This window comes from Diabrotica virgifera, chromosome 6, assembly GCF_917563875.1.
Source record: "Diabrotica virgifera virgifera chromosome 6, PGI_DIABVI_V3a".
Classification (NCBI taxonomy): Eukaryota; Metazoa; Arthropoda; class Insecta; order Coleoptera; family Chrysomelidae; genus Diabrotica; species Diabrotica virgifera.
Window position 1 is genome coordinate 110,163,754 of NC_065448.1, and position 14,938 is coordinate 110,178,691.

At 33.2% G+C, this 14,938-nt stretch overlaps 1 protein-coding gene across 1 annotated transcript in view; it reads left to right on the forward strand.

Moving 5' to 3' along the window:
- Window positions 1-1,576: 1,576 nt before the first annotated feature.
- LOC126885948 (proton-coupled amino acid transporter 1-like) overlaps window positions 1,577-14,938 on the forward strand; it is a 575,934-nt gene continuing 562,572 nt past the window's right edge. The window contains exon 1 of the mRNA XM_050652772.1: window positions 1,577-1,726. Within this exon, the coding sequence (XP_050508729.1) occupies window positions 1,656-1,726 (71 nt within the window). The 5' untranslated portion in view covers window positions 1,577-1,655. The remainder of the gene's footprint in view (window positions 1,727-14,938) is intronic.

Consider the following 14,938-nt stretch of genomic DNA (forward strand, 5'->3'; position numbering starts at 1 on the left):
TGCGCCGCACGCGTTGCACGCCCGGTTACGGGGGCCCTGATACACCTTATGTTCCGCTTATGACTTGAGTTACATGAAGCTAATAGCAAAATATATTAAATGGGGTCTCGAACTCAACATTAAGAAGAAAACTGAAGCCATGTGTATTGGAGAGACAAATCAGTCCATTACATTAGACGATGGGGTAAAAATTAAACACTGTGATGAATACACGTACCTGGGCATGAAGATAACTCAACATGGAACACTTGGTGCTGCTATAAAAGCCAAAAATATACAGGGTAGAAAAGCCATATCCATGATGAATGGCATTCTGTGGGGCCAAACAATACCTAAAGCGAACAAACAGCTCATATACAATACCATATTTAAAAGTGTAATTACATAATTATGAGAGTGAATTTTGGCAAATGAAATAAAGAACAGAGAAAATGTCACTAAGAACAGAAATGGATTTCTTTGGAAGAGCAGCAGGCAAATCAAGAACAGATCGGATGCCAAGTGAGAGAATACGAGAAATGATGGGAGTCGCACATACAATAATTGATGATATAAAAACAAAACAACTAATATGATACGGCCATGTACAGAGAATAACAGATAACAGGATCCCTTGACGAGGACACCAAAAGGGAGAAGGAAGGCCGAGAAGAATATGGAATGAGGAAATTGAAAAAGAACTAGAGGAAAGAGAAATCCGTCCAGGTCTATGGTTCAACAGAGAATAATGGCGGTTAGGAGTCGGAAGGTGTTGGAGAAAGCTGCAAACCGATGTTACTAGTACTAGTAGCTCTTCTTTCAAAATGTTTACTTTCCTAAACATATTGTGTTTTAAAAAGTGTCATTAAAGTTATAAATTACAACACAGGAATTACGTTACAAGCTCACATTTTCTGGAAAAATTGTGTTGGCATCCTTTCTTTAAATTAAAATCTTCTTTACCGCACGGAAGTATGATGGCTTCCAAATGATAATCTTTAAAAGAGTTTTTCAGTTAAGATCAGAGATTTGATGTACATATTTGAAAGATCATAATTCGGAATATGGGGATCTGTTTCAAAGTTTCTTTGGCTTCTCAGGCTAGCTTTCCTTGACAATTTATTCGAACACCTAAATCTTCTAAATAGTGTCTTTCAAGGCCGTGATGTAAATATAATAACCTCCACGGATAAGCTTAACGGATTTATAAAACATCTTGAATTGTGGCACATTTAAATTGAAGGGTTTTCCCCGCAAATTCCGTATAAAAAGGTTAAACAAGCCACAAAAAACCTATTTAGGACATCTTTTAATGTTATTCGTATAGGGAAATAAAATCACAAGGAATGTATAAATACGAAAGAAAGAGCATAAAATAAAACATAAAATTTAATTGTAACAACTCAGGCGATAATATAATATATGAGAAAGATAACATCCAATCAGATAACAGGATAAATACTTGTGATCATAAATTATTACATTCTTGGAATTACATGTCATCGGGTAAGAATATTTTAAAATCAAGTTAATGATTGTTTCTTATCTGGAAATGATAAATTTTCAAAATACTAGTTATTGTTTCGTAAATAGTAAATGCAGATAAACACGTAGACTTTGCAAAACGCGAGAAAGTATTTTCCAATTAGTTTAAATTAAAAGTTTGTGATTTAATCATGAGTTCCGAACGCTTGTTACCACAAAATAGTGTTTCCACTAGTTATCACTCCATTCTACAAGAAAATAGGTGAGTTTTTAAAAATTTCCACTGTAGTTCACTGTATAAATATATATGTATAAAAATAAAAAATAATTTTCTTCGATTGCGATTTAAAAATACAAGTTCTTTTTGCTGGAATTTGACTATTTACAACTACATAAATCGTTAAAAAATCGCGAGTAACTTTTAAAAGAGCACTTAAACTTTAAATATACTGGATTCGCCACTTAAAATATTCCACACTGGTAATTGGCAATATTCACTGGATTTTGTGAAAATTCTGGAACAGGTCAATTTTTATTCCAAAGGTGTCAACTTTTACTCCAAAGGTGTAAACATCTGTCATTTGTCAACCATCACCCTTCCAGTACCTTAATTTTAAATATGGAATAGATCGTATGTGGTCTATTCTGAAATATGTTAACTATTAAAACTTAATATAATTCATGAAATGGGATCAGTAGTTGATAAAAAGCGGGAGTATGAAAAACTTGTTAAGACTGAAGCAGCAGAAGTAGCAATTTTAGTCTAAACCAGGGTACCTATTTCGGGTACTAGGGTACCTATTAAAAATAATTCGATTTTTAAATACAGCACCTATCGACTAGCAACTTTTTGCAATGTGTTCAGGATGAAGTTAGGAAAAATCTACAATAAAAAAAATGGGTGAAAATGCATAATTGCATTTACAGTGCATATAGGCTATTGATTGTGTACTATAGAAAGGAACTACAACGTTAACGGGGTTTTATTATTTCATATGGTCAATGAATCTCTATATATGAAAAAACCGTGGAGTGCTACCATTTTAAAGGGTGCGTTTTTGAGAAATGGGTGAATTAGTCCCTGGGCACAGGTTACATTAGGGTAAGTTCTATGCACTTTTGGTACAAACACGTCTAAATAAAAATTGTTTCTGGTTAAATTTCGTATCTAAATATAACTTTTTAAAGTCAAAGATACTTTTTTTTACAAAAATATATTCAAAAGAGGAAGCACAAAGAAACCCAAAAGAAAGAAATTTTGTTTCTTGTCCAATAACTTTTGTCTACGGGGATATAGGTATAAGCATTGCTTCACAGAAAAAAAACTTACATACTTTCTCTTTAAAATAATGTTTGGTAGAGGTCATTAGGATTTACAGTTTTTGAAATATGATTTTTCAAAGTTGGCCACTCACAACAATTTTGTGCAATTTTCCTGGTTATTTCGCAAATATTTTTCTGTAACTTTTTTATACGCAACTTTAGGCATATGCAATGGTACATGTAAGAGGAATATAAATCAATTTCCTTTAAAATGTTCTACTGTATAATGTTGTACGACAAAATTTGTACAAAAAACTGCGGTTGTAGGAAGATAGGAATTAGTTGTTCAATATTCTACAAAGATGCATGTGAATGGGTGCTAATTGTGGGAACTCTAAGATAACTGAAGTGTCAGAGGAAGATATTGAAGCTAATGCTAACGAAGAGATGGACTTTGATTTTGAAAATTTTTTAAATGTCAACGTTTAAATAATTTTAACTAAAGTGATGTTTTCTAAGACTAATGTTTATGTAATTTTTGTAAGAGAAATAATTTTAAATAATGCAGGTAAAAAAAATATCAAAGAATCACTCGGTTTCCATTATTTAAATATAGATGATACACCATTTTAAAGAACAGAAAGTAAGCCCTCTTTATTGAGCAATATATAGTATATTCATGTACAAGAAAAAAAGTTATAATGAGAAATTTAAAAAATAATCCTAAAATCAAAAATCGTTGCAAGTACTTACAAGAAAAATAATATCTGTAGTTTTTTGTATTTTTGAATTTTTTGAAATACACCATTAAAGTAAATAATATTTTTTTATTATATAATATAATAATATATACCTAAATGTAGAAGAAAAAAAGTTATAATGAGAAATTTCAAATATAATCGTAAAAAATGATATTTTTTATATTAGGTATTATATAGTATATAATATAATATAATATATAATATATAATATATAATATATAATATATAATATATAATATATAATATATAATATATAATATATAATATATAATATATAATATATAATATATAATATATAATATATAATATATAATATATTATATAATATTATTTTATGTTTATATTATATTATAAAAATCGTTAAAAGTATAAAACCTTGAAAAACCATAATGTCTTTAAAAGAAAGTCGTACAACGTTCTACAGTAGACCATTTTAAAGGTAATTGATTTCTATTTCTATTACGTGTACCATTGTATTGTATACCTAAAGTTACGTAGAAAAAAGTTACAGAACAATATTTGCAAAATAACAAGGAAAATTGCCTAAAATTGCTGTGAGTGGCGAAATTTGAAAAATCATATTTCGAAAACTATGAATCCTAATTACCTCTACTAAACAACATTTTAAAGAAAAAATATGTAGGTTTTTTTTTCGCAAAACACTGTCTATACCTATATCCTCGTGGACAAAAGTTATGGGACAAAAAACAAAATTTCTTTCTTTTGGGTTTCTTTGTTCTTTTTCTTTTGAATATATTTTTGTAAAAAAAAGTATCATTGACTTTAAAAAGTGATATTTAGATAGGAAATTTAACCAGGAACAATTTTTATGCAGGTATGTTTATACCAAAAGTGAATAGAACTTACCCTAATGTAACCTGTGCCCAGGGACTAATTCACTCATTTCTCAAAAACGCACCCCTTTAAATGGTAGCACTCCGCGGTTTTTTCATATATAGATGTCCATTGACCATATGAAATAATAAAACCCCGTTAACGCTGTAGTTCCTTTTAGCTACAGTAGGAAAAATGAAAGAATACCCATGAACGAACATATAAAACACGCTGAATTTTCCTGTCACCGTGTCACACAAAAAATTGGCCAGCGCAAGTACATGTAATAATTATTGTTACATGTACTTGCACTGGACAATTTTCTTTGTGACACGGTGACAGGAAAATACAGCGTGTTTTATATGTTCGTTCATGGGTATTCTTTCATTTTTCCGACTGTAGCTTATTTTGAATATAATCAATAGCCTAATAAACTGTATCCGAAAACATGTCAAAGTCAGTATATAAATGGCCAGATTTTGTAACTCGAGGATTTTTTGAGCACCTGATACTTAGGGTATCTACTAGGGTACGTCATCTTCTAGAGTTTCGAGTGTTTTTGGCACTAAATTGATGCAAACAGATTACTCGGGGCAGTTCCGCGCCAGCAGGTGTTAGCGCCTGTGTGCAAAACATTTATTGGCGCCCAAAAATACGCATTTTTTTTAAATCGTCTCGTTATAAATAATGTGGAAATGAACAAATATTTATTGCATCCAAACAAAAATAACTAAAAATTCTCATATATGCAACAGGAAAATAGACTAGACAAGTTAAAATAATACAGTAAAAACAAATCTTTGGCGTAACGACATAAATAACTAATAGTCCAGAGAAATAAGGTTTTTGTCGGGACACTTGAGCAGCCAGGTTGCAAATAGATTTTTTGGGTAATATATACCTAATACATTATAAATACAAAAATTCCTGTCTCAGTTCGGACGAGAAACTTAGTTATTAACAAATAAGGGTCAAAATGGCAGTTTTTTCGTTTAAATCGCTACAAGTAAAAACAGGGTAATTAAATATCTTATTTATAATATTTTTCTTTTAGTAGATGAACCAAGGCTTAAAATGGCACTTTTTAAATTCTGGTCCGATCATTTTTTGCTTTGGAAATTGCAAAATAAAACTAAAATTTCAAAAATAAAAAATGTGCTATAACTTTTGCAAAAATGGCCTTAAGACTTTCATATTGCACGAAAAATTGAGTCAAATATTCCATATAATGCACAAAAAATTTTAAGACGATTCGTCGATTAGTTTAAATTTTATTCAATTTGTTTATCGCAAAGAGCTTTTTTTCGCAATGTTATTGTTCAGAAAATAATAATGACGTAGCAATTCTGTGGGAACCACATGCAAGAATAATAGTTATGTTTTTAAAGTATTGAAAAAAATCATTAAAAGTCGTTTATATCACTCCGAAAAAGTTTAGTAAAATAGAGTCATTTTTGGCTTCTAAACAATTTGAATAACTTTGTTAATATTGACTATAGAGTAAATCTACTTTAGGATTTCAAAAACTGGTATTTTTATAAGAATTTTCAGACAAAACTTTTTGCCTAGGTTAATTAGGTTCAAAGTTAGCCACTTTTATTATTTAATTCGCAGTTACTTCTATATACATCAAATTCTCCTGTAACAGTGTTAGTTACCATACTACTCCGAAACGGCTTGGCCGATTTTTATAAAATTTTACACGTTTATCCTGCAGGACGTTCAAGAGGTTTTAATCTATTTTTATACCCATAAGTTATAAGGGGGGTTGCCCCACTGACATTTTTTTATTTTTTTGGACAAAATTATCTACCTTAATTTTATATGATATAGAATTAAAGACTACATACAACCCTTAATTTTCACTCTTCTATCACCAACCCATATTTGTTAATAGCCATCTATATATTTACATCTATAAAATTTTCCTGTCACAGTGTTAGTTTCCATACTTCTCCGAGACCGCTTGACCGATTTTTATGAAATTATATATGTATATTCGGTAGGTCTTAGAATCGGTCGTAATCTATTTTTCATATCCCTGAGTGATAAGGGGAGATCCCCCTAACATTTTGTAATGTTAGGTGGGGTTGTGTGTACATAACGTACTCTATAAGACTACGAGTACATACAAATTAAAAAAAATTATGATCAAAATCGATCAAAAAGTTCCAGCGATATTAATCGCAGCATATGTTTGCAGAATCAGTTTCATTTTTTGAGTGCACGTATTTTAGTAATTCCCCTCCACTGACCACGAATTAATTCCGTTCGGACGCCTTTTTTAAAGCATTATTAACCACTCTGTTGAGGTTCAAAGTTTACTTGAATTTCTACACATAACCTATATATCTTCAACTTCAAAATGGCTGTAGTTAGGTTGCTTAATTGTTATAAACAAAGTAGCCGTCAATTAAATAAAAAAAGTGGCTAACTTTGACCGTAATTAACCTAGCCGAAAAGTTTTTCTTTGAAAATTCGTATAAAAATACCAGTTTTTCAAATTCCATTGTAGTTTTAGCCTACAGTCAATATTAACAAAGTTATTCAAATTGTTTATAAGCCAAAAATGACTCTATTTTAGTAAAATGTTTTCTGAGTGATAAAAATTACTTTTTAATGATTTTTTTAAATGCGTTGAAAAATAACTATTCTTCTTTCATGTTGTTTTCGCAGAATTGCTGTATTATTATTATTTATTGAACAATAACGTTGCAAAAAATAGCTCTTTGGGATAAACAAATTGAATAAAATTTAAACTAATTGACGCATCGTCTTAAAATTTTTTGTGCATTTTATGGACTGCGTGACTCGACTTTTCGTGCAACATGAAAGTCCTAAATTCATTTTAGCATAAGTTATAGCAACTTTTTTATTTTCGAAATTTTAGTTATATTTTGCAATATACGAAGCAACACATAATCGGACCAAAATTCAAAAAAAGGTATTTTAAACCTTGGCTCATCTACAAAAAAAATATTATAAATAAGACATTTAATTACCCTATTTTTAACTGTAGCGATTTAAACGAAAAAACTCTCATGTTTGACCCTTATTTGTTAATAACTAAATTTATCGTCCAAACTGTGACGGGCATTTTTGTATTTATAATGTATTAGGTATATAGTACCCGAAAAACCCATTTGCAACCTGGCTGCTCAAGTGCCCCGAACATGGTATATTTTTGCCTTATTTCCCTGGTGTATAAAGATACAGGTCACTTTTCGCACCTTCCAGCATTTACTGGAATCATAGGTACTGCAAACTTCAGAGTTGAAGGTGAACACACCGAATAGGTGGACATGCTAAATAACATCAGGTATGGAGATGACATAATATTTGCGGACAACCTAGAAGACCTACAAGTCGACAATATTACAGTCGATAATGTGAACTCAATAAAAACGTAGGGGAGAGTCGGCTAATTGTGCGCATGAATGTTTCTAATCTCATATTTAATAAAATTGCACAAACTATATTGTCGGGCCATCTATTAGCAACTACCAGATCTATCTCAAACAAACTAACGTGGAGAGATACTTTACCAGTTGGCAGTTATCGTTTACATGTTTTAGCGTGATGTGATATTATTTGTGTGTCTGAGAAAATAAGCGATAACTTTTTTTCTTGACAGAACTCTAGTTTAAATAGTACTTATATCCTTTATTTATTTACCATTTTAAACACTGATATAGTTAGTTTAGCTCGATTCTTTTTTGTTTTTATCAAATTTTGTGTTATGTCGTGAAGTATAACGTCGTCTAATGGTGTGCATTGCGCACCATTAGCCGGCAAGGTATATTAAGGCATGTTTTATGTTTTGTGACTGCTTCATAAAACGTAAACAAGCGTTAAACAACCGTCAAAATAGAGAAAGGGGCAAAGAGAAAACCTCGAAATTGAAAAAAGGTGCAAAAATGAAAATTTTTGAAAACAACAGCTCCGAAATTATTTCAGAAAGTGAACTTTGCCATGATGATGAGTTGGACTATCTGGTGTCAGATCAAAATAACTTCTGTGTATTGTGGTGATGGTAGCAAAAAAGACGAGGTATGGTGCAATATATTGTCAATGGTCTCATGCCATGTGTATTCGACAGGATAGTCCAGAAGGATATTGGATATGACTTCTGCAATACTTAGATTATTGTAAAAATATCTGTAACTTGGTTTATTATCTTTTTCCGTATATTTGTTTGTTCCTTTAATATTTTTTTCAATAAGCTACATTTTCGAAGGTCATTTTTAATGCGCACAGTTATCCGACATATGCGCACCATTAGCCGAATAAGTCGAGCAATTGTGCGTAGTAGACTAGTTGGAAATAGCGCCTTTCACTCTTCAACTAGTCAACCATTCATTAAATGCGGTCGTTACCAATATACCTACCTAAGCCTTGGAAGTATATCTCCAAAAAATTTGGAAACTAAAATGTTTCAAATTTGTGAAATATCCTGCATTTGCTTTAAGTGCGCACCAACAGCCGACTCTCGCATAATGAAGAATAAGCTTATGATCATTAGCAAGAAAAAGATAACAGAAGGGCAACTCTAAATCAACCAAACCCCTGTAGAAAGAGTGACGCACACAACTACCTCGGCACCATAATAAATGAAGAATGGACTAACAACCAAGAAATAAGAGCGCGGCATTGGAAAAGCTAAATCCACCACGTATGGGGCCTTCTTCAAGAATCACAACCTCTTTCTTGGCATAAAAGTAAGAATGCTGCGATGCTACGTCTTCTCTGTCCTTTTTTATGGTGTTGAATCGTGGACCTTGAACGAAGATATGTGCAGAAAATTGAAAGCTTGGAGATGTGGCTATGGGACCGTTCAAGTATTACGTAATGCAGGTTGTGGGGGAGGGGGGACAAAAATCTTCAAAAATTGCGTTACGCATTAGTTAAACTCCCATAAGAGTGTGTTACGGTTGGGGGAGGGGGGGGTTAAAAATATTCAAAAATCGCGTTACGTAATACTTGAACGCTCCCTATACCGTAGAATTTTTAAAATCCCGTTGACTGACTGGCTCACAAATGAAGAGTACAGGAGAAAAACAAGGAATGTCACATTTTATACATATTGAGATAAACACCACTAAAAGTTTATTTCTTATGATATCTAAAAACTACTTAGGAGATTTTTAGCAGAATTCTAGCAATTGTTAGTCTATATTCTTAATATAATATTAATCTATATTAACTTATTAATTTAATAATATACCAAAAAACTGATAACATTTCTTATTTTCGTCCAGTGGCGTGCGGACAATCCTGGTCCTTCGCCTGGATACAAATTCTTAAAAAAATTGTATAGACTGATCTTTCTGTTTACTGTTCTGAATCGATAGTCTAGTCGATAGTACTCAGTTTTTGCTACCACATGGCGAGAAAATCAAAAATTCATGAAAAATTGACATTCCTTATTTTTCCCTGTACCTACTCTTCAAATGAGAAGGTCCTCAGAAAAATGAAGAAGAACCGAGAGGTACTGATCACCATCAAATCTCGAAGTTAGAATACTTTGTACACATTATGCGAAACGAATCCAGATATGCCCCACTGCAAGCCATAGTGCACGGAAAATAATTTTTATAAAGCGAGGTCCAGCAAGAAAAAAACATCCTGGTTAAAATACCTCAGAACCTGGTTCAACACAACATCTGTGCAGCTTTTCTGCTCTGCATAGTGCGAACATAGCTAAGATAAAGATTGCCATGATGATTGCCAACATGTGTCACGGATAGGCACATCAAGAAGAAGAAACAGTTAATTCCATTAAAAATATATAGTTTAAAATTTTACAAACATCAATATTTAATTCTTTTAACAAAGGCTGAAGCAGAATAATTCATATAATTCTTTAAACAAATATATAATATTGTCTCCCTCTATAATATGGACGATCATTAAATCTCAGTTTTTTTCCAAATTTCTACACAAAAGTTTTAATTGTGAGTTTTCTGTACTGTCGTTCAAGTTACCTATATAAAAATTTGAAAGAATTAACATGATTTTCCAATATGAAAATCTTTTATTTACTGACAGTAATGCTTGCTCGAGAACGCAATGAAAGAAATTAACTTTGTGGGTATGACATTTTAGGATCCAAAATCGGTTCGTCTTTATGTTCGTAATCGAACTGTCAACTTTTTTTTTTCGAAGCCGTAACTGTGTGGCTAGTTGAAAACTGGGCTTCACATCCAGTTTCTCTGCAGTTTCATTTGCTGTAGTAACATTATTAAATTTGATATCTGTTCAAAACTCGAGCAACAATTGTTTTATCTCTTGTGAAGCATCTAAGGCCAGCTGCATATTCATTCTTTTTGATTGAAAAATTTTGCTAACGAAGTTAACTTTCATCAGAACTTTATACCATCGGTATGTAGACTAAACAACTGAGCAATATGAATATAAATGTTTTACCTCCTAAACATCTAGCTTGATAATTTCAATCACGATATTTATCCTAATGAGGTATATCCAACGAACTGTCAACACGGATGGAATGGGCAAGTAGTGAATTAAAAGGGAGAGCGCCCACCAAACTGGCGTGACATGAAACATGGCAGTGACATTGGCAGGTAGCGCACACTAAACTAGCATGACATTAAAAAGGCTACTAGTTAAATTCAAAATGTCGCCATCTGATGAAGTTATGCTAACGCTTTTAAACGTTAACAACATGAACAAAACTCGTCCGCAATGTCAGTTTTGGGTACACCCCTTTTTGGCCCAGCTAGAATGTAGAAACAGAGTGGTTGCATTCAAAATCAAGATTAAGTTAAAACTTTTGTATTTTTCTATATTGCTTATTCACCAATTTTACACTCGTCTCGTACTCTCTAGGGGGGCAGCTGCCGCCTGCCCCTCCCTGTGGACGCCCATGAGCTCGAAACAAGTGACAATCGATGAAAAGCCCTATTAGATAAATGATTTACGCTCGGTTTCATAATCAGTTAAATTTTAAGTTGGTACCTTTATCAATGCAATTCATATGGCTAAATGTCAACTTTAAAGTGAACTTTAGTTAATGTTCACTTTAAGTTGATTATGAAACCGGGCGTTAAAGCCAGACTTGCAAAGTGTTGTTTCATGATATCCCAACGTTTGGTAGAAGCTGAAAAAAAATGGATGTGTTATTTTGATGCCTAAAACTTTTGTGAAAACTCTACTGGCGCCCCTTATTTGCTGGCGCCTGTGTGCGCCGCACACATTGCACACGTGGACAGCGCGGCCCTGACTCGGGGTTTCTTGGGGTTGCTGAAGAGGAATATGTAATCAGAACCGAACTTCGGAGCACTAAGTGACGAAAGTGACTCTTATGCGCATCATCTTCTGGAATTTCGAGACTATATTATGATACATACTAGATTATTGCAATCAGAATACTCGGGGGTTCTGGGTTGCTGAGTACGATTATGAGGTAGGTAAAGGCATGTGAAATGTTCTCCAATATGTTCAAATTCTTCTAATATGTTCAAACAACAATAATTATTATATTCTTTCTTATTTGTATCCGCTCAGAACATTAGATAAACCAGAGGTATTCAGTTACGACATAATCCTATTCAGCAACCCCGAAAACCCCCGAGTACCCTGTTTGCATTAATTTAGTGTCAAAGAGCCAAGAAATTCTTGAAGATAACGTGCATAATATTCACCCTGAACACTAGGTGCCCCGCGAGTTGGTTTTGATATCATACTTGTGTTCAGCAACCTTAGCAACCCCCGAGCAATCTGTTTGCATTAAGTAGTGCCGAAAACCTTAAGAAACTTCAGAAGATGACGTGCCTTAGCAGTAACCTGGGAACCAGGCTCTGCGGGAGTCCGTTCTGATGACGTGTTCGTATTCAGCGACTCCAAAAACTACCGAATAATTTGTTTGCATCAATTTAGTTCCGAAAACCCTCGAATCTCCAGAAGGTGACGTACCTTAGCAGTAACACTGATCACCAGGTACTCCGAGGCTCGGAGACCCCAAAAACCCTCGAGTGACAAAATCTGGCCTTTAATATACTGATAGTGACATGTTTTTATAAAATTCGATATGGCTCCAAGAATTGCATGCACTTTTGAATGAATTTTATGCACTGTAAATGCAATTACGCATTTCCTCCCATTTTTTTATTGTAGACTTTTTTTTTGACGTCATCCTGAACATAACGCAAAATAGTTGCAAGTCGTTAGGTGCTTTATTTAAAAATCGATTTACTCCGGTGTTTTTCACTGCAAATCGATACAATTGCCGTTATTAGGCCGATGAAAATCCTAGAGTTTTCACGAACGACATACTTAACAGCTATTGACATGAAATGAATGGACAGAAATTTATGAGGATCGTATGCTAGGGCAATTCTTTTTGCACAAGATTGAACGGAGATGCATTTTTAGAATTATTAGAGAACATAGTTGATTTCGTTTTGACAGATATAATCGAAAATGATAAATGATAACATGTAATCAGAAGATGATTCGTTTTTTCACCAAGATGGCACACCTCTGAATATAGCTTAAATGTAAGGCGATACCTTAATGAACGGTCTCCTAAGCCAGGGGTCACCAATTATATTTTCTGAGGGTACGTTTCGAAAACCTATGACTAGTGTTGCCCAAATGCAAGACCAAGACGAGACTTAGATAGTCTTGGTCTTGGTCTTGCGCCAGTACACCTGTTCTTGGTCTTGGTATTGCGCTCCCGGTATTGGTCTTGGTCTTGGTCTTGCAGAAAGAGTCTTGCAAGTCTGGCAGTTGCCCATTAGAATATTGCATATCTTAGAACAGTAACAGAGTAGGTACATTTTAAGATTGAATATCATAGCCATAGGAAAAACCAACCAAATTAATAAATATCTGACACCGGGTGGGGTTTGAACTCACGGTGTAAGTGATCCGTGCCCATATTCTAACTAACTAAAGTTTATTACAAACATGCATTCTTTAGTGTATTTGCTATTCACTATCTGTGATTTGAAAGCATTCAATTCGGTGACAGATCTGCACAGTATGTTAATGCCAGTTCTAATTTTTATCCAATACGTTGGGTTGGACAGACCAGTATGGGTTTCAGATTTGATGGCACGTCAGCTGCTTCACAAGTAGAGTGAAACTTACTCTTCAATATATCACTTGTTAGCCTTATATATAAGGCTATAGAGCCGTATGCTTTAACAATATCGCTGGAAAAATATTGTTGCTAGACAGGTGAAGTGTCATTGTATACCGGATATCGGGTATACCAATCAAACTGTGTTTTTTTCTTAAAGTTCGCATCATTTTGTGGAATATTCTAGCATATAAAATATTGAAATTAAAACCCAACTATAGTCTAATGTTTTCTTAACATTTTGTTTTTGATTCATTCGCTTATGTTGCATAACAAAAAAGTTAGGTATTTTATCAACTAGCCATGTTTTTCATTAATACAGGGTGTTTTTAAATAAGTATGGCAAATTTTAAGGGGTAGTTCTAAACAAACGACGCAAGACGCAAGAGTCTCGCAGGCTTAGTCTTGTTCTTGCTTAAGTCTTGCACGCTAAGTCTTGGTCTTGGTCTTGCTAAAATTAGGCGGTCTTGGTCTTGGTCTTGGTCTTGCGAAAACGCAAGAACAAGACCAAGACTACAAGACCAAGACCGATTTTGGGCAACACTACCTATGACACTTCCGGGGTCCGGAGTTAACACTACATATCTGGTTGTTCGGTTGTTCTAATTCGGTAAACAAATCAGAAGGGTGCAGTGCTAAATTTTTAGGCAGAAATTGTTTTTAACTGTTTTTAATATGTAAATCCCAAACATCACCTTTTTTGCTCCCAAAAATATGTTTTTAGCATATTTGGGTCATCTTAAACAAAAAAGATTTTCTGTCATTTTTCTCAAAACTTGACAGATTTCAAGTTTAAAGCGATTTATAATCTCAAAAATGCGAAAATAAGCATTTTCGAAGCTTGAAAATTCATGTGTACATTATTATTTTTGCGGTGGTCAAGTGCCTAAATTGAAATTTAAACATTCAATTTCAAGATTCTGATGAGTTATCGGGGTTTATTTCGATTTCGACTGTTTGTTTTTATTGACGTATTTAATAAGCACATTGGCAATAATTAATTTAATAAATAAATAAATAATTAAGAGAAAAATATATGGTTATAAAAAAGTATAAAATTTTAATAAATGTGAAGTATTTGTTGGGCATTTTTCGCATAAGTACGTATGATATGTATAATAAGTGCGACAAAGACGCACCATAAATTGCGATGTACGGCGACTTAAAAGTCGAGTGGACCAGCATAATTAGCAATTTAAAACAACGGTCTATACTGAAGTAAGCCCCGATTACTCATTAGAATCTTGAAATTGAATGTATAAACTTCAATTTAGGCACTTGGCAACGTGAAAACTAATAATTTACATACGAGTTTTCAAACCACGAAAATGCATAAGTATTTTTACATTTTTCAGATTTTAAATCGATTGTAACTCGACATCTATCAACTTTTGAAAAAAATGACAAGAGACCTTTTTTTTAAATACAATTTTCGGGGCTAAAAGGTAATTTTGAATTTGTATAAAAATATTGTTTTGCCCGGCATCCCGGGCCCCTTCTGATTTGTTTA